General features: G+C 40.9%; 1 protein-coding gene across 2 annotated transcripts in view; it reads right to left on the bottom strand.

Moving 5' to 3' along the window:
• The window catches only part of LOC126475283 (coronin-7), a 241,653-nt gene that overhangs the window by 24,228 nt on the left and 192,302 nt on the right, over positions 1–25,123 (bottom strand). For both annotated transcript variants that reach the window (XM_050103040.1, XM_050103039.1), the window contains one exon: positions 13,537–13,676. In XM_050103040.1, the coding sequence (XP_049958997.1) occupies positions 13,537–13,676 (140 nt within the window). The remainder of the gene's footprint in view (positions 1–13,536; positions 13,677–25,123) is intronic.

The following is a 25,123-nucleotide window of genomic DNA, read 5'->3' as shown; positions in this document are numbered from 1 at the left end:
CTTAAAGCTCAGTTTACTTCAGATCTATACAGGGAACAAGATACTTGCTGAAATTCAGTGTGTTGTTAAGTTCTGTTAAAATTGGGGTGGTCACCAAGCTTATCAATGTTTTGCATCTGCTCTGCTAGGAGAGAAACAAGACATTTCTATTAGTAATCTACCGCTCATAAATTATTTCACATATCTGAATCTACCAGCAATTATATATATATAGACACACACTCCTGGAAATGGAAAAAAGAACACATTGACACCGGTGTGTCAGACCCACCATACTTGCTCCGGACACTGCGAGAGGGCTGTACAAGCAATGATCACACGCACGGCACAGCGGACACACCAGGAACTGCGGTGTTGGCCATCGAATGGCGCTAGCTGCGCAGCATTTGTGCACCGCCGCCGTCAGTGTCAGCCAGTTTGCCGTGGCATACGGAGCTCCATCGCAGTCTTTAACACTGGTAGCATGCCGCGACAGCGTGGACGTGAACCGTATGTGCAGTTGACGGACTTTGAGCGAGGGCGTATAGTGGGCATGCGGCAGGCCGGGTGGACGTACCGCCGAATTGCTCAACACGTGGGGCGTGAGGTCTCCACAGTACATCGATGTTGTCGCCAGTGGTCGGCGGAAGGTGCACGTGCCCGTCGACCTGGGACCGGACCGCAGCGACGCACGGATGCACGCCAAGACCGTAGGATCCTACGCAGTGCCGTAGGGGACCACACCGCCACTTCCCAGCAAATTAGGGACACTGTTGCTCCTGGGGTATCGGCGAGGACCATTCGCAACCGTCTCCATGAAGCTGGGCTACGGTCCCGCACACCGCTAGGCCATCTTCCACTCACGCCCCAACATCGTGCAGCCCGCCTCCAGTGGTGTCGCGACAGGCGTGAATGGAGGGACGAATGGAGACGTGTCGTCTTCAGCGATGAGAGTCGCTTCTGCCTTGGTGCCAATGATGGTCGTATGCGTGTTTGGCGCCGTGCAGGTGAGTGCCACAATCAGGACTGCATACGACCGAGGCACACAGGGCCAACACCCGGCATCATGGTGTGGGGAGCGATCTCCTACACTGGCCGTACACCACTGGTGATCGTCGAGGGGACACTGAATAGTGCACGGTACATCCAAACCGTCATCGAACCCATCGTTCTACCATTCCTAGACCGGCAAGGGAACTTGCTGTTCCAATAGGACAATGGATGTCCGCATGTATCCCGTGCCACCCAACGTGCTCTAGAAGGTGTAAGTCAACTACCCTGGCCAGCAAGATCTCCGGATCTGTCCCCCATTGAGCATGTTTGGGACTGGATGAAGCGTCATCTTACGCGGTCTGCACGTCCAGCACGAACGCTGGTCCTACTGAGGCGCCAGGTGGAAATGGCATGGCAAGCCGTTCCACAGGACTACATCCAGCATCTCTACAATCGTCTCCATGGGAGAATAGCAGCCTGCATTGCTGCGAAAGGTGGATATACACTGTACTAGTGCCGACATTGTGCATGCTCTGTGGCCTGTGTCTATGTGCCTGTGGTTCTGTCAGTGTGATCATGTGATGTATCTGACCCCAGGAATGTGTCAATAACGTTTCCCCTTCCTGGGACAATGAATTCACGGTGTTCTTATTTCAATTTCCAGGAGTGTATATATATATATATATAATGAAAGTGCTGGCAGGTCGACAGACACACAAACAAACACAAAGATACACACAAAATTCAAGCTTTCGCAACAAACTGTTGCCTCATCAGGAAAGAGGGAAGGAGAGGGAAAGACGAAAGGATGTGGGTTTTAAGGGAGAGGGTAAGGAGTCATTCCAATCCTGGGAGCGGAAAGACTTACCTTAGGGGGAAAAAAGGACGGGTATACACTCGCGCACACACACACACACACACACACACACACACACACACACACACACACATCCATCCACACATATACAGACACGAGCAGACGTTTTTAAAGACAAAGAGTTTGGGCAGAGATGTCAGTCGAGGCAGAAGTGCAGAGGCAAAGATGTTGTTGAATGACAGGTGAGGTATGAGTGGCGGCAACTTGAAATTAGCGGAGATTGAGGCCTGGTGGATAACGGGAAGAGAGGATATATTGAAGAGCAAGTTCCCATCTCCGGAGTTCGGATAGGTTGGTGTTAGTGGGAAGTATCCAGATAACCCGGACGGTGTAACACTGTGCCAAGATGTGCTGGCCGTGCACCAAGGCATGTTTAGCCACAGGGTGATCGTCGTTACCAACAAACTGTCTGCCTGTGTCCATTCATGCGAATGGACAGTTTGTTGCTGGTCATTCCCACATAGAATGCGTCACAGTGTAGGCAGGTCAGTTGGTAGATCACATGGGTGCTTTCACACGTGGATCTGCCTTTGATCGTGTACACCTTCCGGGTTACAGGACTGGAGTAGGTGGTGGTGGGAGGGTGCCTCTGCACTTCTGCCTCGACTGACATCTCTGCCCAAACTCTTTGTCTTTAAATATGTCTGCTTGTGTCTGTATATGTGTGGATGGATATGTGTGTGTGTGCGCGAGTGTATACGCATCCTTTTTTCCCCCTAAGGTAAGTCTTTCCGCTCCCGGGATTGGAACGACTCCTTACCCTCTCCCTTAAAACCCACATCCTTTCGTCTTTCCCTCTCCTTTCCTCTTTCCTGATGAGGCAACAGTTTGTTGCGAAAGCTTGAATTTTGTGTGTATCTTTGTGTTTGTTTGTGTGTCTGTCAACCTGCCAGCACTTTATATATATATCTAATAGAGGGAAACATTCCACGTGGGAAAAATATATCTAAAAACACAGATGATGTGACTTACCGAACAAAAGTGCTGGCAGGTCGATAGACACACAAACAAACACAAACATACACATGAAATTAAAGTTGATCCACTGGTAGTTTCTTTGTTAGAATTAGTAAGCTCGATAGCTAACCTATGAGCCATCAGCTATGAGCAGAGTGGGGAAAGCAGATTAGGGAGGAGGGGGGGGGGGGGGGGATAGGGGTCTATCTAAACATAGCCCCACCTTGTTTGGAGAAGCCTCATTACAACTGGCATGCAGCAGATGCCCAGAACAATGGTTTTGCCTCAACCATCATTCACCCTAACAGCACCTAGCACACCTTGAAATAATGTTCATCATTTGTAATATCCTTAAGATCTGGGCACTTAAGCCAGAATTACCATTCCCTGTGACATAAAATGTTCAGTAATTTCAGGAAGTTACAATCTTGTAATAGCTATTTGAAACATGGTAATCAACAAGAGTACAATGGTTCTATTTTGGCAGAATGTTGTTATGCTAGGGCTAGGAAACAATGAATGGTAGGGGCTGATTTAAATGAGGTTATGCCTAGGATGCCAATAAACTAGAGAATTCTTAATGTGTGAGAAGTTGCTATAGTGAATGTGAAGCCGCAACAATTTTTTTGGTAGGTCTGAAAGAACACAACTACAAATTTGCAAACCAAGAGAAATACCACTGGCTTCCACAACTACAGAAAATTTTGACTTCTATGTCACCTGCCTTCAAGTCCAAACAGGTAATATGTTGTTTGTAATTGTGAATCAGAACAGAATCTACAATGAATGTACAAAAGTACAGCCAAAAAAATAAAATTTTTGTTTAAATAAGGTTGATCAGAGGAACAAAAAAGTCTGGTGTTGGCAAACAGAGAGAGACTGGGGCAGGAAATGCCAAGTGGTTGGTAAGTGAAATACTGAAATTCAATGTTGAACAATTACGATATTTGGTAACGGCTTGTGAAGGTGAAGTACCTATGTACAAAGAATAGATTTGATTATCATTGCTATTTGCTTGCATTTATCCAGCCCTGTCTCTTTCCATTCATGTTGTATCATTTCTCCTGAAAGTATTTACAAAATTTTGAATGTTAGGGCCTCACCCTTATTTTTTACATATATGCTTTTGCCAGCTTTAGGCAAACATTTAGTTTTAGTGACTAATAAGCACAAATACAACATCTGTCTCAAATATTGTTAATATATATTTCTGATTATGAATATATATTTCTTACTTAGTAGAAATCATAGTAGCTTTGAGTAATATACAGTTTGAGGTTCTACTTCATCTATGCAATGCTCAGTCACTGCAAAAGGAAATGTATAGAGCAAAATCATGCAAGTCATCTACAACACATATCAACATGCTACAAGCACATTAAACTACTTAAAGAAACTAGTTACTATGGCACTCATTTGGAACAAATGGCATAAGCAAGCAACACTTGCAATTAAATAGAATTATGAAGTAACTGCTACTCTTTTCAAGGTACTTATATGCTGATATTGTATACTTTACATAAAATCAGGAATGAAGGGAAAGCCGAAATTGTCCGTTTGACTTTAGGAATTTCAGAGCACAGACATAAAAACACTATATAATCAGCTGGCCCAGTCAGATTATTTTCCACACTAAAATAAAAATGTTGAACAGTATTACGTTTAACAAATATGTACATTAAGCCTTTGGGTGATACTGATGAGTTGACTTGTCATTTTTGTCACCCACCAGTTGCTGCTGACAAATTTAAGTGTGCCCTCTGTGTCTTCCTTCACTACTATGAGTAAAGACCAAGAATTCGCAGAGAAGCCTTGAAGTTGGAAACTAATATTTACACATAGAATAACATTCATCCCCAGGATGACAAACCTTACAGCAACAGAATGAGACACCACAGAAAGCATCTAGTAACATTTGGCACAGGGTGAGGAGGCCATTCTGGTAACCCCAGCCCAGTTAGAAACCCAAATGCGGGCTACTTAGTGCTGATAGATGCATTAGGTGATAATCATGTAGTGCACAGCCTGACTTGTAGCAAGCACAATTTGCAACCAATAGGTTAAATGTGTCATCTTCTGACAGTTCTGACAATGTATCTCTCAAAAATGAGACTATGGTGGTGGCAAGCAACATGGTAGAAGATGCGAGACTATTACACTGTTACGGTATTTCCATTCGCATGTACACTACAAATCTTATATGATGGAAAGCCACGGATTTAGCACAGTTATTCCTACTAGTGCAAAACTTTTAACCAAGGCATTTGTATACTGGAATGCTTTTCCTAGTTTCCAACTCCTAAAAGTTTCCTATGTCATCACTGGAGCACACACTACAATATGTTACAGGAATATTTTGTTGCCCATAATAAAGCCTGGCATTTATCTAGTTGAACTTTTAACATGTAATTCTCCTTTCCCTTTTAAAGGATTGTCTATAATTTAGAAAATTAACACGAGATGGAATCGCTGGCCAGTACTTACCTTCAGGAAGTGAAATACTTAATACAACTGACAGACATATGTGAACACAGCAATTCAGGACACCATCCAAAGTGTTAGAAGTAAAAGCTCTCACCTTGTGCAAAAATGCTCAAATGTAATCTCAGGATGGCTTGCAAAATAAAAGAAAAAGGGGGGAGGGGGCAGCATATCATCAATGTATCCCTAAGCTGTAATGGTGCTGCAGATGACAACAGAAAGGGTACTGCAATGAAAAGAAATGGCACCCCAGACCAGCACTCCTGGTTACTGGGCTGTATGCTGAGCAACAGTCAGGTCTGTCCAAGACATCTCCAAACATTCTTCAGCCTAGAGTCTAATTGACTGGGGTAGAATTGTCTTCAGTGATGAGTTCCACTTTGAACTGAGCCCCAATCACCAGTGAAGACCGCGTGGAAACACTGAGGTTTATTGTTGGGACCATTATGGGCAGGGTCCTCCAACCAGCTTGCAAATTTTGACAATCTAATGCACTAGTTGGACAGAATTTGCATGATATCACTCAAGAGGACATTCAACAACTCTACTGACCCCTGCCAGAGGTGGACCAATACATAATTGACTTGTTCAAGTTTTGAAGATTTTCTCTCAAATAAATAATCCAATTTTTCTGAAATTGTAATGACTTGGTTGGATGGTTGAGGGAGGGGACCAGACAGCATTGTAATCACTTATTTGTCTGTACATCTATATCATTTCTAACGGTTTTTGTTCTGTTCAGATAATTCCTTAAGGATGCCTCTCCTTCATCATCATCATCATCTTCTTCTTCTTCTCTTCTTCTTCTTCTTCCCTCCTTAGAGTGAATTTCACCTCCTGAACATATGTACTGGCTGGCAATTCTGTCTCATAATTTAAGTTACCTCAATTAAATTTTCTCTTTTATATAATTAACAACAGCATGGTATTGTTGTGAATGTATGATACCTCTGTGTTGCTAACTAAAAACATATCTGAAATGTGATACCAGAAAATAACATCACATCCCTCACAGCATTGAATTCAAATATACAGAAAAGTTATACAAACATTAATTTTAAAAATGCATACACAAGTTATTTGATTAGAAACTTATAAAGTCCTTAATAAGGCACACAACTTACAGAATAGAATAATTTGACTCTCTTCTGATTCAAGTCATAGTAAACAAGCATTATTAAACAGCTATGTTTATCAGGAGGATACATAGCAACACAAAAACGTACAGTTTCATCTTTTAGAACTAGAGTATCAATTTGGCTTTATATGACACATACTATACCTTTAAGAAACTAATCTCAAACTTGAAATGGCAACTGAACAAATACAGAAAATATGTAAAGCAATTCTGGAACAAGCAGACTTGGGAAAGGACAAGGTTCTGTATTAATACAGCCAATAAATACAAGCTAAGTGCCACTACGTTGAATTTAAGTTTCTTTCACTCCAAAGTTGAGTGCTATTATTGAATTTTTCATTTAGCACATTGCTTTCAGATTTTGACAGTCTTACGAGGTTTGACCTGATTAACAATCTGCTTTCAATGCAGTTCTATTGCTTTTAAAACATGCATAACACTCAATCTTAAAGATGTTCACTACACTGTGATGTACGACACTTCTTCCCATTGTTGTTGTTGTTGTTGTTGTTGTTGTTGTGGTCTTCAGTCCTGAGACTGGTTTGATGCAGCTCTCCATGCTAATCTTTCCTGTGCAAGCTCCTTCATCTCCCAGTACCTACTGCAACCTACATCCTTATGAATCTGCTTAGTGTATTCATCACTTGGTCTCCCTCTACGATTTTTACCCTCCATGCTGCCCTCCAATGCTAAATTTGTGATCCCTTGATGCTTCAGGACATGTCCTACCAACTGATCCCTTCGTCTAGTCAAGTTGTGCCACAAACTTCTCTTCTCCCCAATCCTATTCAATACCTCCTCATTAGTTACGTGATCTACCCACCTAATCTTCAACATTCTTCTGTAGCACCACATTTCGAAAGCTTCTATTCTCTTCTTGTCTAAACTATTTATCGTCCACGTTTCACTTCCATACAAGGCTACACTCCATACAAATACTTTCAGAAATGACTTCCTGACACTTACATCTATACTCGATGTTAACAAATTTCTCTTCTTCAGAAACGCTTTCCTTGCCATTGCCAGTCCACATTTTATATCCTCTCTACTTCGACCATCATCAGTTATTTTGCTCCCCAAATAGCAAAACTCCTTTACTACTTAAAGTTCTCATTTCCTAATCTAATTCCCTCAGCATCACCTGACTTAATTCAACTACATTCCATTATCCTCATTTTGCTTTTGTTGATGTTCATCTTATATCCTCCTTTCAAGACACTGTCCATTCCGTTCAACTGCTGTTCCAAGTCCTTTGCTGTCTCTGACAGAATTACAATGTCATCGGCGAACCTCAAGGTTTTTATTTCTTCTCCCTGTATTTTAATACCTACTCCAAATTTTTCTTTTGTTTCCTTTACTGCTCGCTCAATATACAGATTGAATAACATCGGGGAGAGGCTACAACCCTGTCTCACTCCCTTCCCAACCACTGCTTCCCTTTCAAGCCCCTCGACTCTTATAACTGCCATCTGGTTTCTGTACAAATTGCAAATAGCCTTTCGCTCTCTGTATTTTACCCCTGCCACCTTTAGAATTTGAAAGAGAGTATTCCAGTCAACATTGTCAAAAGCTTTCTCTAAGTCTACAAATGCCAGAAACGTAGGTGTGCCTTTCCTTAATCTTTCTTCTAAGATAACTCATAAGGTCAGTATTGCCTCACGTATTCCAACATTTCTATGGAATCCAAACTGATCTTCCCCGAGGTCGGCTTCTACCAGTTTTTCCATTCATCTGTAAATAATTCGCATTAGTATTTTGCAGCTGTGACATATTAAACTGATAGTTCAGTAATTTTCTCATCTGTCAACACCTGCTTTCTTTGGGATTGGAATTATTATATTCTTCTTGAAGTCTGAGGGTATTTCGCCTGTCTCGTACATCTTGCTCACCAGATGGTAGAGTTTTGTCAGGACTGGCTCTCCCAAGGCCGTCAGTAGTTCTAATGGAATGTTGTCTACTCCCGGGGCCCTGTTTCGACTCGGCTCTTTCAGTGCTCTGTCAAACTCTTCACGCAGTATCGTATCTCCCATTTCATCTTCATCTACATCCTCTTCCATTTCCATAATATTGTCCTCAAGTACATCGCCCTTGTATCGGCCTTCTGTATACTCCTTCCACCTTTCTGCTTTCCCCTCTTTGCTTAGAACTGGGTTTCCATCTGAGCTCTTGATATCCATACAAGTGGCTCTCTTTTCTCCAAAGGTCTCTTTAATTTTCCTGTAGGCTGTATCTATCTTACCCCTAGTGAGATAAGCCTCTACATCCTTACGTTTGTCCTCTAGCCATGCCTGCTTAGCCATATTGCACTTCCTGTCGATCTCATTTTTGAGACGTTTGTATTCCTTTTTGCCTGCTTCATTTACTGCATTTTTATATTTTCTCCTTTCATCAATTAAATTCAATATTTCTTCTGCTACCCATGGATTTCTACTAGCTCTCGTCTTTTTACCTACTTGATCGTCTGCTGCCTTCACTACTTCATCCCTCAGAGCAACCCATTCGTCTTCTACTGTATTTCTTTCCCCCATTCCTGTCAATTGTTCCCTTATGCTGTCCCTGAAACTCTGTACAACCTCTGGTTTAGTCAGTTTATCCAGGTCCATCTCCTTAAATCCCCACCTTTTTGCAATTTCTTCAGTTTTAATCTACAGTTCATAACCAATAGATTGTGGTCAGAGTCCACATCTGCCCCTGGAAATGTCCTACAATTTAAAACCTGGTTCCTAAATCTCTGTCTTACCATTATAAAATCTATCTGATACCTTTTAGTATCTCCAGGATTCTTCCATGTATACAACCTTCTTTTATGATTCTTGAACCAAGTGTTAGCTATGATTAAGTTATGCTCTATGCAAAATTCTACCAGACGGCTTCCTCTTTCATTTCTTAGCCCCAATCTATATTCACCTACTACGTTTCCTTCTCTCCCTTTTCCTACTGTCGAATTCCAGTCACCCATGACTATTAAATTTTCATCTCCCTTCACTACCTGAATAATTTCTTTTATCTCATCATACATTTCTTCAATTTCTTCTTCATCTGCAGAGCTAGTTGGCATATAAACTTGTACTACTGTAGTAGGTATGGGCTTCGTGTCTATCTTGGCCATTATAATACGTTCACTATACTGTTTGTAGTAGCTTACGCGCACTCCTATTTTTTTATTCATTATTAAACCTACTCCTGCATTACCCCTATTTGATTTTGTATTTATCACCTTGTATTCACCTGACCAGAAGTCTTGTTCCTCCTGCCACTGAACCTCACTAATTGCCACTATATCTAACGTTAACCTATCCATTTCCCTTCATAAATTTTCTAACCTACCTGCCCGATTAAGGGATCTGACATTCCACGCTCCGATCCGTAGAATGCCAGTTTTCTCTCTCCTGATAACGACGTCCTCTTGAGTAGTCCCCGCCCGGAGATCCGAATGGGGGACTATTTTACCTCCGGAATATTTTACCCAAGAGGACGCCATCTTCATTTAACCATACAGTAAAGCTGCATGCCCTCGGGAAAAATTACGGCTGTAGTTTCCCCTTGCTTTCAGCCGTTTACAGTACCACAACAGCAAGGCCATTTTGGTTAGTGCTGCAAGGCAAGATCAGTCAATCATCCAGACTGTTGCCCCTGCAACTACTCAAAAGGCTGTTGCCCCTCTTCAGGAACCACACGTTTGTCTGGCCTCTCAACAGATACCCCTCCGTTGTGGTTGCACCTATGGTACGGCTATCTGTATCGCTGAGGCACGCAAGCCCTCCCACCAACGGCAAGGTCCATGGTTCATGGGGAGGGGGGAGGACTTCCATATGGTTCAAAAATTACGAGTTATTCTTAAAGCCCATTATCAAAATGTATATGCATGCCCCAAGCTACACATCTTAAAATGTGTAAAACCAGTATAAAATAATTGGAATTTCAACATAGTGACACGTATCAGTTATTTTTCATTACATGAAGAAATGTGTACTTACCAAATACTTGACGACTATAGACAACAGCACAAAACAACATAAATATTGACTTACATAATTAATTCTTCTTTCATTATAGAAAAATAAGGAAGTGTTGGGAGAAGGGTGAAATATTTAAGGCATAGGCTAGAAATACACACATGCAACCCAGAAAAAATAAAAATTGAAAGAGAGAGAAACCACAGCTGCAAAGCAAGCAAAAAGACAGTATTTAAAATCTGGGAAGCTGAAGTCAAAATCTGGGAAGTTGAAGTCAGCAGGTGACAATATAGGGTAGAGAGAGAGAGAGAGAGAGAGAGAGAGAAGAGAGAGAGAGAGAGAGGGGGGGGGGGGGGGGGTATATGTCAAGCAGGCTATGATATGCAGTGATTGATGAATAGATAAGTAAATAGTGGAGAATGAAAAGGAAAAACAAAAGACAATAGTATCTGCATGGAAAGCGAGGGAAGGATTGTGAGAAACAGGTAGATGTGAGTGAGAAGAAGCACAGGAGGGAGAGCAAAAGGAGGTATTAATGTACAATGGAAGTTAATCTAAGTGGAGATTGGGTAATTGCCGGAACAAAGCATCTGCTGCACACACATTGCTAAATATGAAACTATGAGGTATTGGAGGCAGAAGAATGAACCTGAAATGTGTGCAGCAAGATGTTGGCATCAAGGTTAGAATTATAGCATCTGTTTGTCAATGGGGATGTGGTCTTTCTTTCAATATATCAGACATCAACCATAACTTTCACTATCTATCCTCGATCTTTAATGTTTAGGTTCTGCTGGCCCTTGATTCTACTGATCTTCATTACTTATGTCTTAATTTCATTTATTTTCAAGAAATTTTAGCATTTTATTTGAGGCTTTTCCTAAGTTTTTATGAAAAACAATTGATTCACATCAACTAAATGGAACGATCAGTCAACTGATTATTTATTACAGTCTTTGTTGAAATTTAATCTAGGCAATTACTAGTTCCAGCATGTATGGACCATATTCACATGTTTTCAGCTTAGTTACATTAATACGTGTCAACTTTCCTACCATATATGGCTGTCTAAAATTTTAATTTTGAGACGGGCATACATGGCATCAAAGTCACTGTGTTAGAATGTAAATAAGCTGGAAAGACTGAAGACTGCCCATACGGTCAAAACTCATAACCACATAGATTAAAGGGCAACTGTGACTGTAATAAATAGAGTAACAATTTTCCAATATTAGTTGTGTCTCTCTTTGATATTATGATTCATTGTGTTTGGTGTTGAATTCATGAATAAACTGTCAATGCTATTGAGCACAAACTATCAGATTTATCTTGTCAGGAATATGTTCCCAAGGACATTGGAATCATTACCATGAGAAATCCTTTTACATATCTATTTAATCTCTACAAACTACCACACCTTCCATGACACAATTTATCCACTGTTTAAATAATTTGGATGCTTTCTTATTGCACTCACAAACAGAAAATGGAAGGACGATTTCTTTCGTTCACTGGCATGAAACTGTCTTAAGTTTAGTTCAGTATAGGATTTCTTATCCTGTAAAGTACAACACTTTTCTCGTAGTCTCTCTTATCTGCAGCCCTTCTACTCTTGCTAATGCTTGATACTTATAAAATATATTAAAAATGAAACAATGAAAAGTTTGGTATGCGACTTCCTTTATTGGTAGATGGCAATCATATTTTTGGATTAAAAATAAATAAATAAATAAATAAATAAAAAAAAGAAAATCAACGAATGTTCTATCTTCTGTTCGCTTGCAAACCTGGAGTTCTTCAGAATTATTAGCATTAACCCCATTCACTATTTGTATTAACTGTAACTGTTTGTATTACATTTTTGGGACTGGCTCTGCAGAGGGCCACGCTATAAATAACTTACTGCCAATGTTTCAGCTCATTAACATCATCAAAGGTCTCATGTCATAAGCTCATAAATAGACTGCAACCATCACATAAGTTTCAAACAATCATTTTCCAAAACTTAAGTGACAATTCCAATCTTATTTATGTGCCTGTCAACAACTCATTGTCTCAATAGTCAAAAAGACTGGTTACCTTCACTTCTTCCACAAATTTTCTTCCATTCAGGACTCTCCTGAATTAACAAAAGGTTACACTGATAAAATTGCATTGGTTGGATCACATGCACACTATTGTGTTTCCTACACAACCTGTGAATGCCATTTAAAGGGAACAAGTATACTCATCCTTATAATCTCCACGATACCCAGGAAGCTGTTTGAAGTATGAATATATAAAAATTGAACACGCCATAAGCCACACTCCATCTCATTAAGATGAAATGGTCTTTTAAATTTACATTCTTCAATCAAGCACACACAAATTTAAGATGTCCTGGGATATCTAAATGCTAATTTTGTCATATTTTCGTTCCCTGAAACTCTCATATATTACCTAATACATTAGGTGTTCAAAACACAGGCACGAGAAAATCACTGCAGTGTAATGCAGGTGTACCTTTATATTTTGCTACACTATATGTAACTGAACTAAGAAACCAAGTAATGCACACAGCATTTCATGAAATTACTGAAAAAATTATTTGTTTGCTCATTCTGTAAATTCATTCATTCAGCCCTGATGAGCTGCAGTGCCACAGTACCAGTGCAATGTTTCTGGCTGTGTGTGTGTGTGTGTGTGTGTGTGTGTGTGTGTGTGTGTGTGTGTGTGAGGGGGGGGAGGTTGCACATGCAAACACACTGTTTACTTCTGAGGAGGAGATCATACCAAAACTTAACAACAGTTTCAGATTTGCTTATGTTCGTATCACCCATTCAAGTGTCTCAACAATACAGGGAGTTCTTAACTTTACTCCTTCCATAACTATTTTATTCCTTTGATCCCATCAGGAAGGAGAATTTTCATGGATGCAGAGCAAGTACAGATATTAACTGAAAGAGACAACACACTTTTGGAAACTGCATTCATAATTAAAATATTACCAAACTTCTATAAACTATTTGTGCTTACTCAGGTTAACTTTAACAATATCAAATTAGCAGGAAAGCTGCTGTTTTCTTATTTATGTTAGATATAAATAATTGCTGATTATATTTTACTTCTAGCTATTCACACAAATAAACTGGTGTGTACAATAGAGCAACTGTTACCTGCTCTTGTGTTTCTTTGGTAGCATCCGACATCTCAGCATTCCATGCCAACCTGTTGAATGGCTGCTGGACAAGACTAGATATTGTCTTTCCTTGAGATGAAGTATTTTGTTTGTCTTGACAACCTTGTGTTTCTGACACTGAAAAATAATTTGAACATTCAATGCTTCAATACAACTGGTTAATACTTTGGAATATATATGAAAGGTTTCATTCAATTTCATCTGTCCAAAAACAATTACAAAAAAGTCGATCAAGTAATTTAGAGACTTTTACTTTCTGCCCATTTTTCTGCATCATCACTATGATTCTCTAAGTAGTATTGGTATACTTGAACAAGCTTCTGCAACCCACTTTCTGCTTCTGTGTTTTCTATCACTCCAGAAGTTAAGTTTCAAATTCAAATATCTTAAAAACACGGAGAAGCAAGAAATCTTTAGATAGGTGACAGTTACTGGGAACAGACAGGTAGGTGTGCGGGAGAGTCGCTTTGCCTGGAAAACAATGGTCTGCAAATTCACTCACAGTTAACTACCTGGCTAGCCTCTGTTGTGTAGTGAACTCCAATGCCATTTAGAATCACAGAATTCTCAACACTATGGTGCAAGTCTAAAAAATCACAGCTGAGCTCATCACTGAACCTTCAAAGTCTCTAGTTCAACCACTTCAAATAGACCCAGAACAAGGTGCCCAAGATGAGTTCTGGCAACAAGGCTGCAGGTGGTGGCTTCACTGAAGTTCAGTGGTCTAGGTCGATCATGTCAACCTTTTCTACCTGTCCCTGGAATGATCCTCTGAGTCCAGATCCAGATGATGAGCATCATTCTATTGCATGCCAACCTTGTATAGGGTAGTAAAACAGGTAAAATTTTCAAAGTCCCATAGTGAAGCTATCTCACTAGATTTTGCCTATGTAGACACAAGGCAGCTGCAATGAAAACATTTCACCACTGAGAAAGGATCAAGGCAAAACACATCAGCATTTCTGGTGAGCAGGAAGCAGACTTCAGTAGACTGGAGTAGATCAGAGCAGCGAAACAGGGCTTCATTATGTGATGAAAGAAAGGCTAAGCTGAAGGCAACGAATGGTACCAAGAGCTTTTACAAACCAGTTCCATACTATAACAAATTCAACAAGTAATCACGGCAGAAGGAAAACTGCTGATACCTTCACAATAGCAAGCCCTATCTGGTCATGACGGATGACATCAGGTAAACATTTGCCACTACTTTGCTCCATAAATACCCCAGAAGTTTAGCTTGTAAGGCAATCGGGCAGATGATCCATGGGGTATGCACTTGATTCCCATACCGCAGTGAAGTGACATCTGGTGCAACCCTGTTATAGATTTCCTGCATGTTACAGACAACAACATTCACTACTGGGAGAGACAGCACCTCGCCATAATAACCAGTTGCCGAGTTCAACAACTACAGTCTGTCTCTTTGACAGGTGGGAGGACCTGGAAGTTGTTAAAGTACGTGATCCCACTTCTGACACCAATGTTAGTGTATATGATCCCTGGCACCAATGTTAATGTATACAGGCACAGGGAAGGGGGGGAGAAGGTTGTTATATATGCCTCGTGAGGACAATGTGCAGGAGGTCAAGCGGTCAGGACTTGAGAGTGGGCATCCAGGGCTGCCATTAAATGACAAAACAGGAAATTAGGTACAATAAAGAGGATATATTTCAATGTACGGTGTACAACAGACACCCACAGGGGCGGAAGTTACCAGGTTTAGGCCAGTCTAGGAGGTTGCACAATTAATTGAAATGGGCAACAGAAGGGGAAGTGGTTCATGTTAACTTACGTTGGTGGCCGGTCATGAAAAGCAGAGCCAGAGGCCCTGCCTTCAAAAAAGATGTCTGTTCTGCTCGAGGTCTGGGTTACAAGAGAGAGAGAGGCAATGGTGTTTCACATTTGCAGAACACTCCATGTCCACACACGTGACCTGTATCCCACACATGCTATTGGCTAAAACCAATGGCATGAATTCGGTAGCAGCTTCAGCAGTCTCAGGGCATCTCTTGTCAGCAGCTTTAATTGGACAAAACTGCCTCGATTCTGAAAGACAGGCAACTTGTGTCATGTGGGCACAGCGTAAGTTTCTCTGGGAGAAAACTTGTAAAGATTTCACTGGGCCTTTTAAATAAATTGTTTTAAACCAATTCCCTAAAATATTCCTTAACTGGTTGCCACCAAGTACAAAGTCTTTCTTTCCCACCAGGATCAGGACACCAACGTTCCTGACATTCTGACAGACTGAATAGGACCTACCTGGATGGCAGGCCAATATCATCAAACTTCACAGCTCACGGCAACCATCACTGCAGTACAATGGATGACGAAGAAGGGCGGTGAGTGGGCATTGCACCTACCAAGTCAGTCTGTGTAAGTTCAATACACACACCACCGTCACTCACTGCCGTGGTGTCATGGTACAGCCAGTGCTGGAGCCACCAGAATTGGCGAACTGCCAGAGCAGCAGCCAGGTAGAATGAAGTGTGGGGTGTCAGCTGCCTTGAGCAGGCTGAAGGCCACTTACAATACAATTCCTCCACAGTAGGCATTGACAGATGATGTCAACTGTGAGTCGAGATACTACCTATATTTTTATGGAAATAAAGAAGTAATTCTGAATCTTCTTTCACTGCACCTACCGGCAGCCACAGGTCACTACCATCCTTCCATGGAAAACTGACAAGGGGCAAACTGTGAGGTTCCCTCCTGATACAGAACCAACTCCACTTATGCCCTCCCAATAGTCACCTCTTGCAATTAATTCCAAAGTGCACCACAATCCATGTATGATGTTTTAATTATCACAAAAAGCCCGATAATGGTTGGGTTCTCTTTTTTCCTTTAGTGGTGGTAAATCCACATGTTTTCACTTCTTGCTTTGCTCCATTGTCTTGGGACCTTAGTGATACACCCCAAAACTTGTTCATTGTGATTAGGTGGCCAAAAAACTCATCTGAACTGTCTTGACAGGACTGCAACATTTCCACTGCTGCCTCAGTCTGGAGGGCTTTTAGAATGAGTAAGACTATTCATGAAACCAATAGATTGTAACCTTTGTCATGCTCAAGATTTTGAGCAAATGGATCCCCGACTGCTTTTCACTTTTTAAACTGATACCTTGATTGTAATATGCTGGTCTTCAAGTACCATTGGCCTCCACTTTTTTCACGATTCTCAGTTCTTCACAAGCCCCCTATACAATGAAGCAAACAAATGTGAACATGCAATAGCAAATGGGAATTCTTCGTGCAGATGCATGAATTTATTCATGTGTATTTCGCAGTTGCTTGTGTTTGCTCATGTACAACTGCTTATCAGCGTTTAGTGAACAACCAAAGGAAGTTTGCATCCTCTTCTCCTCAGCACTAGGAGTACAGAAAACTACTAAAAGAACATGCATACCAGATGTGCTTCTGAAATCCAAGAGAGAGACAACACAAATGCTGAAGGAAAATAAATATGATTGGTAGAAAACTGCTGAAGCCCTCAAAAATCCTACTAGGGATTTGAGAAAGACAATAAAATCATTAGATGGGTGCATCAGGCAGAAACAGAGTGAACATATAACTCTTTTTATTAAAAAGAAGAAGCATAATAAATTTCATTGACAGTCAATGAGTGTGAATACGTATGTATTGCTTATTAGCATCAAAAATATATGAAAGATCTGGCAATTCTCACTGTTTATGATCACATCTAATTACATGACTGATGTGTCACCATTATGTTATCAATTTTGTTCACCCAGGCTTATGTTTTCTGGCCTCTAACAAACTATGTAACAGATTTTATCATGTAACCCACGTGACAGGTTGTATGTATATATTGCACATTCCATTAATAACAAAATGAAAATGACAGATTTTTACTCAGCATGCAGAGGAGACCTTGAGATACAGACACAACGAAAAAGACTGCTAAGCTTTTAAGCTTTCAGACAAAAAATTTCTTCTTACAAAATAGAAAACACAAAGACATTCACACAAGCCATGGCCACTGTCTCTGGGCACTGGGGTCCAACTGCAGACTGTGTCTGAAGTGAGCAGCAGTCTTTGGGGTGGTGGTAGAGATAAGGAGGAGGCATGGGGCAGGGAGGGGGAGGGATAGCAGGGTAGGAGTATAAGACGATGCTGTGTTGCCTTTGGAAGTTTGCTGGGCTGTGGCGGGGACAGGAAGCAGAATCAGAAGGCTGTGCTGGGGAGAGGAATGGGGGGAGGGAGAGGACAGAAATAGAGAAGGGGAAAAGATAAGTATGTGCCTTGGTGGTATAGAAGTCTGTGTAGCACAGGAGTGGGAGAAGGCAAGGTGATAGATAGGTGGAGGTCAGGAATAGTAAAGGTTAAGGTCAGAGGGTTATAGAAATGAAGGGAAGGATACATTGTTGGGAGAGTTCCCACCTGCACAGTTCAGAAAGATATTGTTAGTAGGAAGAATCCGGATGGTACGGGTAGTGAAGCAGTAATTGAAGTGAAGCACATCATGTTGGGCACCATGTTGAGCAACTGGGTGGTCCAGCTGTCTCTTGGTCACAGTCTGGAATTGGCCATTCATGTGGATAGATAGCCTATTAGATGCCGTGCCTCTGTAGAAAGCAGCACAGTGGTTGCAGCTTAGTCTGTAGATCACATGGTTGCTTTCACATACAGCCCTGCCTCCGATAGGCTAGAAGATGCCTATGACAGGATTGGAGTAGATGATATTGGGAGGATGTATGGCACAGATCTAGCATCTATGTCTGTTGAAGGGTAACCACATGGCAAGATGTTGGGAGTATAGGCAGAATAGGGATGGAAAGGATATTGCATAGGTTCAGTGGGTGGCAGAATAAGGCAACAGATGGGCAGAGAGGATATTACTCATTTCAGGGCACAAGGAGAGGTAGTCAAAACTCCGGAGGAGAATCTGATTCCATTTCTCTGGTCCTGTATGTTACAGTCATCAGAGGAGTGGTCCTCCATGGCCATACAGTGGGTATGTGGGAGAGGGTAGGAGAGAGAAGGCACGAGAGATCTGTTAGAGGATGAGGTAAGGATGGTAATTCTTGTTTGTGGAGGCCTCGGTGAGACCTTTGGCATATTTGGAGGGAGACTGCTACAGATGTGATGACCTCGGGTGGCTTTGCTGTGTGAAAGAGACTTCTTTGAACATAATAGGTGGCAGCTATTGAAGTGGAGGTTTTGTTGGCAGTTGGGAGTTTGATGTGGATGTAGGTACTGATGCAGTCATCCTTGAGGTGGCTTGTTGTAGGTGTTGAGAATCTGGAGGAATGCGGACAGTGTGTCAGCCTGAGTGGTTGGGAATGATTCCTCTAGATGGCCCATTATTTCTGTAAAAAAGTTCATTCGTCTTGGACTACTGCTATCCACCATTTCTACAAGAGCCTTCATTCCAAGGCCACAACAGAATATCTGTCCCATCCTTGTCAAACTATAAATACATAAAGACCTGTACATATGAATTACTTTATTTTCATTGATCTTAAACTGTAATAGCAAGACATGTCCAACATCCTTGTAAAAGTGATCTATGGAAGAGTAAAGCTGCTGCTACTATCAATGGTGCAATGTTTTCTTGAACAGTAAATAAGTAGGACCTAACTTGAAATTAACCTTGCTGATTCTTTTTTTAACTTTCAGGATATCTTGCACTACAAGGATTACAAGTCTCCTTGAAGAACTGGAGATACAACACCCAAAAAATGGTTTGTGTTATGACCAAAAAAAAAAAAAATTACAGATTCCCTCAAGCTCTTCAGAACTTCTTGTTGAACTTTTGTTTTATCAAGTTTATGCTTATTAATGGATCACTTGACATAAACAGCAGAAATTAATGGCAAATACAGACAATATACACTGCTGTTGAAAGTGGAAACTAACTGGAACACAATACGACAGTCATAATTAATGTAAACACAATACTTCATTGCTGCAATCTATTTGATTTTAGGTATCTTTATGCTGTGATCATGAACTGTGTAATAACTCCTTGGATCAAACTGGTCGACAATGAATACTATGGAGAACCAACTATGAAATGCCAGGTCAGTAAAACAATACATCGGTAGGACAAGGACAATGTTTTTTTAGGACGATAAAACCTTCCAACACGGCAACACCAAATGCAAGTTTATGTGTTTCATATGTGCCTCAAACAGACTTCAGTCCACATGAGAATAATTTATGATATTTGCATTGTAATGTAATGTACATGGTTTAGGAAACAAAATAGATGCTTTTGAATCATTTATCACAGGACTATCTCCACATGTAGTAATCATTACAGAACACCAGAAAACAATGGACAACATTCAATACTGCAAATTAGAAGGCTACAACCTAGCTACCTTCTACTGCAGAACACACAATAAAGGTGGTAGTGGTGGTGGTGGTGGTGGTGGTGGTGGTGGTGGTGGTGGTGGTAGTCGTGCTGGTGGTAGTGGTAGTGGTGGTGGTGCCTCCATCTACTCAACAAAACGTAATTTTATAACCACCATAGAAAAAGTGCTCTGGGGGAACAATTTCTGTGTTGACAAAGATTTAGAAATGGCAATTCTTAAACTCATATTCCCCCCATGAAACATGGACCTTGCCGCTGCTGGGGAGGCTTGCGTGCCTCAGCGATACATATAGCTGTACTGTAGGTGCAAGTACAATGGAGGGGTATCTGTTGAGAGGCCAGACAAACGTGTGGTTCCTGAAAAGGGGCAGCAGCCTTTTCAGTGGTTGCAGGGGCAACAGTCTGGATTATTGACTAATCTGGTCTTGTAACATTAACCAAAACAACCTTGCTGTGCTGGTACTGCGAACAGCTGAAAGCAAAGGGACATTACAGCCATAATTTTTCCTGAGAGCATGCAGCTTTACTGTATGGTTAAATGATGACGACGTCCTCTTGGGTAAAATATTCCAGAGGTGAAATAGTCTCCCATTCAGATCTCTGGGCAGGAACTACTCAGGAGGACATCGTAGTGCAGCAGTTAACATCACTGCCTGGCGTACTGCAGGAGGGCACTGCCAAGCAATGGTATGAGAACATCGAGGAGAAGTTCACAAACTGGGAAGTATTCCAGGTGGAACTGAGAAAGTATTTGGCAACACACAATGACAGAAGTGCAAAGCTGAAGATAAATTAAAATGCAGGGCACAGCGTCCAGGAGAAACTACAGCATCCTACATTCAAGATGTCTTGGAGCTGTGTAAAATAGTGGATCCTAGAACGAAGAAGGAAGATACGGTTGCACAACTCAGGAAGGGTGTTGCTGAGGACATGTATCAAGCCGTACTCCTGAAGGAGGTTTTGACAGCAAATGACTTCATGAAATTGTGCAAGTATATCAAGACAAAGCATCAAAAAAGAATTACATGCAACAAGTTTGAACGGCTTCCAAACGTCGTATCAATGCACTTAATGGAGGAAGGACCTGATTTCACCTTCATCAGACAGCGAGAGAGGAAGTTCAGAAGGCACTTGGATTGTACGGCGAGCAAAAAATCAAGATACTTCAAGAGGTCATACGGGAGGAAGTGTAACAAACATTGAACGCAATCTCTCGTCCTTCATTTCCCTTTAAAACGGTGAAAAAGTCGAGACCCAGGCAAAGTTACATTCCTACAATGCTGCATGTGGAACCTGTTTGGGCACCAAGGAAGACTGTTGCTTGGATAATCCAGGATAACCATCCAGTATGTTTCCACTGTGGCCAATAGGCACATGTTGTGTGCTATTGTCGAGAAAGGTGGCGGTTATTTGATGACACCCATGGCAGAAGACAGCAGACCGATCTTAGCCGATGCCAACTCCAGGATTATGAAGAGGAACAAGAAGATGTGGGTGTAGAATGACATAGAGCACCATCGCCGCAAGATAGGTGCTGGAGAGGATGCTCCCCAAGATGCCGATCAAGGTCTCCATTGCCATTTAGAAGTTCCAGCCAATCACATAGCCATCGCAACCTGGTAAACTAAAGGGTGCGGCCTTCCTTGGAGGTGAGGCCGCAAGAGAAAAATCCTCCACCATCGATTACTACAAAAATGATAGGAAACTACGTCAATATCCTCATGGATGGCTGACTAGCTCAAGCTCTTGTGGGCTCTGGAGCTTCATATTCAGTCATTTCAGAGAAGTACCATCGCCAGTTGCAGGAAACTGTATTCGTCAACAGCAAAACATCTCTGCTGAAGGTGGCTAATGGGAAATATGTAAAACTTACAGGAATATGTGTCATTCGTGTGGGTATAAGTGGCCATACACAGCCCTTAGAATTTATCGTCTTACAAGAGTGTCCTCATGACGTCATTTTTGGATCGGACTTTTTGAAAGCTCCTCAGGCAATTATAAATTGTGGTTGCTCGAAGATTATGCTAGACGAGATGAGATGCTGTGGATGGTGATGTGTATCCGAGCATGTGGAGACTATGTGTGCTGGATGAAGTGATCATTCCTGCAGTCAGCACTAGAAAGGTAACTGGAACATGTCATGCCATGCATCAACCGATGGATCTTGTAGTGAAATGTAAGAGAAGCATACCACTGAAGAATAACTTGGTCATCCCAGCCTCTGTCATCTCATTTAAGAATGGATTCGGTGAATTGTGGATAGTTAACTGTCACGGAGAACTGCAGATCCTTCAAAGACACAAGCGGGTAGCAAATGCTGAGCTGTTAATTGCCAAACAGCTGAGTGTCACAGAAACCTCTCCTGCCGAGTCTGTGGGCAAAATTGTCACTACCACTACTACACAAGATCTTCTAGCTCGACTATCACCAGATCTCACTAAGGAACAACAGAAGAAACAGCTTGCCATCCTTCAAGAGTTCTCTGAATGCTTCAATCCACAGGTGAAGAGCAAATTAGACAAATTGATGGTGAAGCACTGGAGTAGCAATGGAGACCATCAACCAATAAGCCAGAGAGCATACTGTGTGTCAGCAATGGAATGTTGAATAATTCGCAACAAGGTGGAGAAAATGATGAAGAATTACATCATTCAGCCTTCGTAGAGCCCATGGTCGTCACTAGTGGTTCTCTTCAGGAAGATGGATGGCAGTTGGAACTTTTGTGTTGATTACAGGAAGCTTAATAAGATAACTAAAAAGGACATTTACCCCATTCCACAAATTGACAATACACTAGATCGTCTGAAGGGCGCTAATTTTTTCTCAACCACTGACATGTACTCGGGATACTGGCAAATCGAAGTAGATGAGGCTGATTGTGAGAAAACTGCATTCATCACCCCAGAGGCCCTGTATTAGTTTAAGGTAATGCCATTTGGTTTGTGTAATGCACCAGCAACTTTTGAATGGATGATGGGTAATCTTGTAAGTCACCTGAAGTGGACAATGTGTCTTTGTTATTTAGATGACATTGTAGTGTTCTCAGAGTAAAAAGACAGAAACTTAATCCAAGAAAGTGTCTCTTTGGACCAAAAGAAATCAAAATGCTTGGACACCTGGTGTCAAACGAAGGTGTGCAACCAGACCCAGAAAAGGATAGACCTATAACAGAATTTCCTATTCCTGAAAGTATTAGAGATGTGAGAAGCTTCCTCGGATTATGTACTTATTACCATCATTTTATCAAAGATTTTTGCATCAAAGCAAGGCCACTCCAAAGAGTTGTTAAAAGCCAGTGCTGAATTTATCTGGGGTGGTGCTCAACAAGATTCTTTCGATGTACTGTGAAAAGCTTTGATGAGTGACCCTGTAATTGGTCTGTATGATAGAGCGCATCTACAGAACTACACACAGTTGCCAGTGGGTATGGGATCAATGCTGTTCGGGTGCAAATTTTGGATGGAAAAGAGAAGGTTATAGCCTATGCTTCTAGGACACTTACAAAAGCCGAGAGAAACCAATACAACTACAGAAAGAGAATGTCTTGCTGTGATCTGGACCATGTGCAAATTCTGACAGTATTAGATTAGATTAGATTAATACTAGTTCCATGGATCATGAATACGATATTTCGTAATGATGTGGAACGAGTCGAATTTTCCAATGCATGACATAATTAGGTTAATTTAACAACATACTTAAGTTAATATAACAACTTTATTTTTTTGTGTTTTTTTGTTTTTCTTTATTTTTTATTTTTATTTTATTTTTTTATTTTTTTTAATATTTTTTTTCTTAATTTATATCTAAAAATTCCTCTATGGAGTAGAAGGAGTTGTCATTCAGAAATTCTTTTAATTTCTTCTTAAATACTTGTTGGTTATCTGTCAGACTTTTGATACTATTTGGTAAGTGACCAAAGACTTTAGTGCCAGTATAATTCACCCCTTTCTGTGCCAAAGTTAGATTTAATCTTGAATAGTGAAGATCGTCCTTTCTCCTAGTATTGTAGTTATGCACACTGCTATTACTTTTGAATTGGGTTTGGTTGTTAATAACAAATTTCATAAGAGAGTATATATACTGAGAAGCTACTGTGAATATCCCTAGATCCTTAAATAAATGTCCCTGCAGGAAGATCTTGGGTGGACTCCAGCTATTATTCTGATTACATGCTTTTGTGCAATAAATACTTTATTCCTCAGTGATGAATTACCCCAAAATATTATGCCATATGAAAGCAATGAGTGAAAATAGGCGTAGTAAGCTAATTTACTAAGATGTTTATCACCAAAATTTGCAATGACCCTTATTGCATAAGTAGCTGAACTCAAACGTTTCAGCAGATCATCAATGTGTTTCTTCCAATTTAAGCTCTCATCAATGGACATACCTAAAAATTTGGAATATTCTACCTTAGCTATATGCTTCTGATTAAGGTCTATATTTATTAATGGCGTCATACCATTCACTGTACGGAACTGTATGTACTGTGTCTTATCAAAATTCAGAGAGAGTCCGTTTACAAGGAACCACTTAGTAATTTTCTGAAAGACAGTATTGGCAATTTCATCAGTTAATTCTTGTTTCTCAGGTGTGATTATTATACTTGTATCATCAGCGAAGAGAACTAACTTTGCCTCTTCATGAATATAGAATGGCAAGTCATTAATATATAATAAGAACAACAAAGGACCCAAGACTGACCCTTGTGGAACCCCATTCTTGATAGTCCCCCAGTTTGAGGAATGTGGTGATCTTTGCATGTTACGAGAACTACTTATTTCAACTTTCTGCACTCTTCCAGTTAGGTACGAATTAAACCATTTGTGCACTGTCCCACTCATGCCACAATACTTGAGCTTGTCTAGCAGAATTTCATGATTTACACAATCAAAAGCCTTTGAGAGATCACAAAAAATCCCAATGGGTGGTGTTCGGTTATTCAGATCATTCAAAATTTGACTGGTGAAAGCATATATGGCATTTTCTGTTGAAAAACCTTTCTGGAAACCAAACTGACATTTTGTTAGTACTTCATTTTTACAGATATGTGAAGCTACTCTTGAATACATTACTTTCTCAAAAATTTTGGATAAAGCTGTTAGAAGGGAGATTGGACGGTAATTGTTGACATCAGATCTATCCCCCTTTTTATGCAAAGGTATAACAATAGCATATTTCAGTCTATCAGGGAAAATGCCCTGTTCCAGAGAGCTATTACA

Source organism: Schistocerca serialis, chromosome 4 (assembly GCF_023864345.2).
Source record: "Schistocerca serialis cubense isolate TAMUIC-IGC-003099 chromosome 4, iqSchSeri2.2, whole genome shotgun sequence".
NCBI lineage: Eukaryota > Metazoa > Arthropoda > Insecta > Orthoptera > Acrididae > Schistocerca > Schistocerca serialis.
Note: the sequence above shows the minus strand (reverse complement) of the source record. Positions and strands in the feature narration are given on the sequence as shown.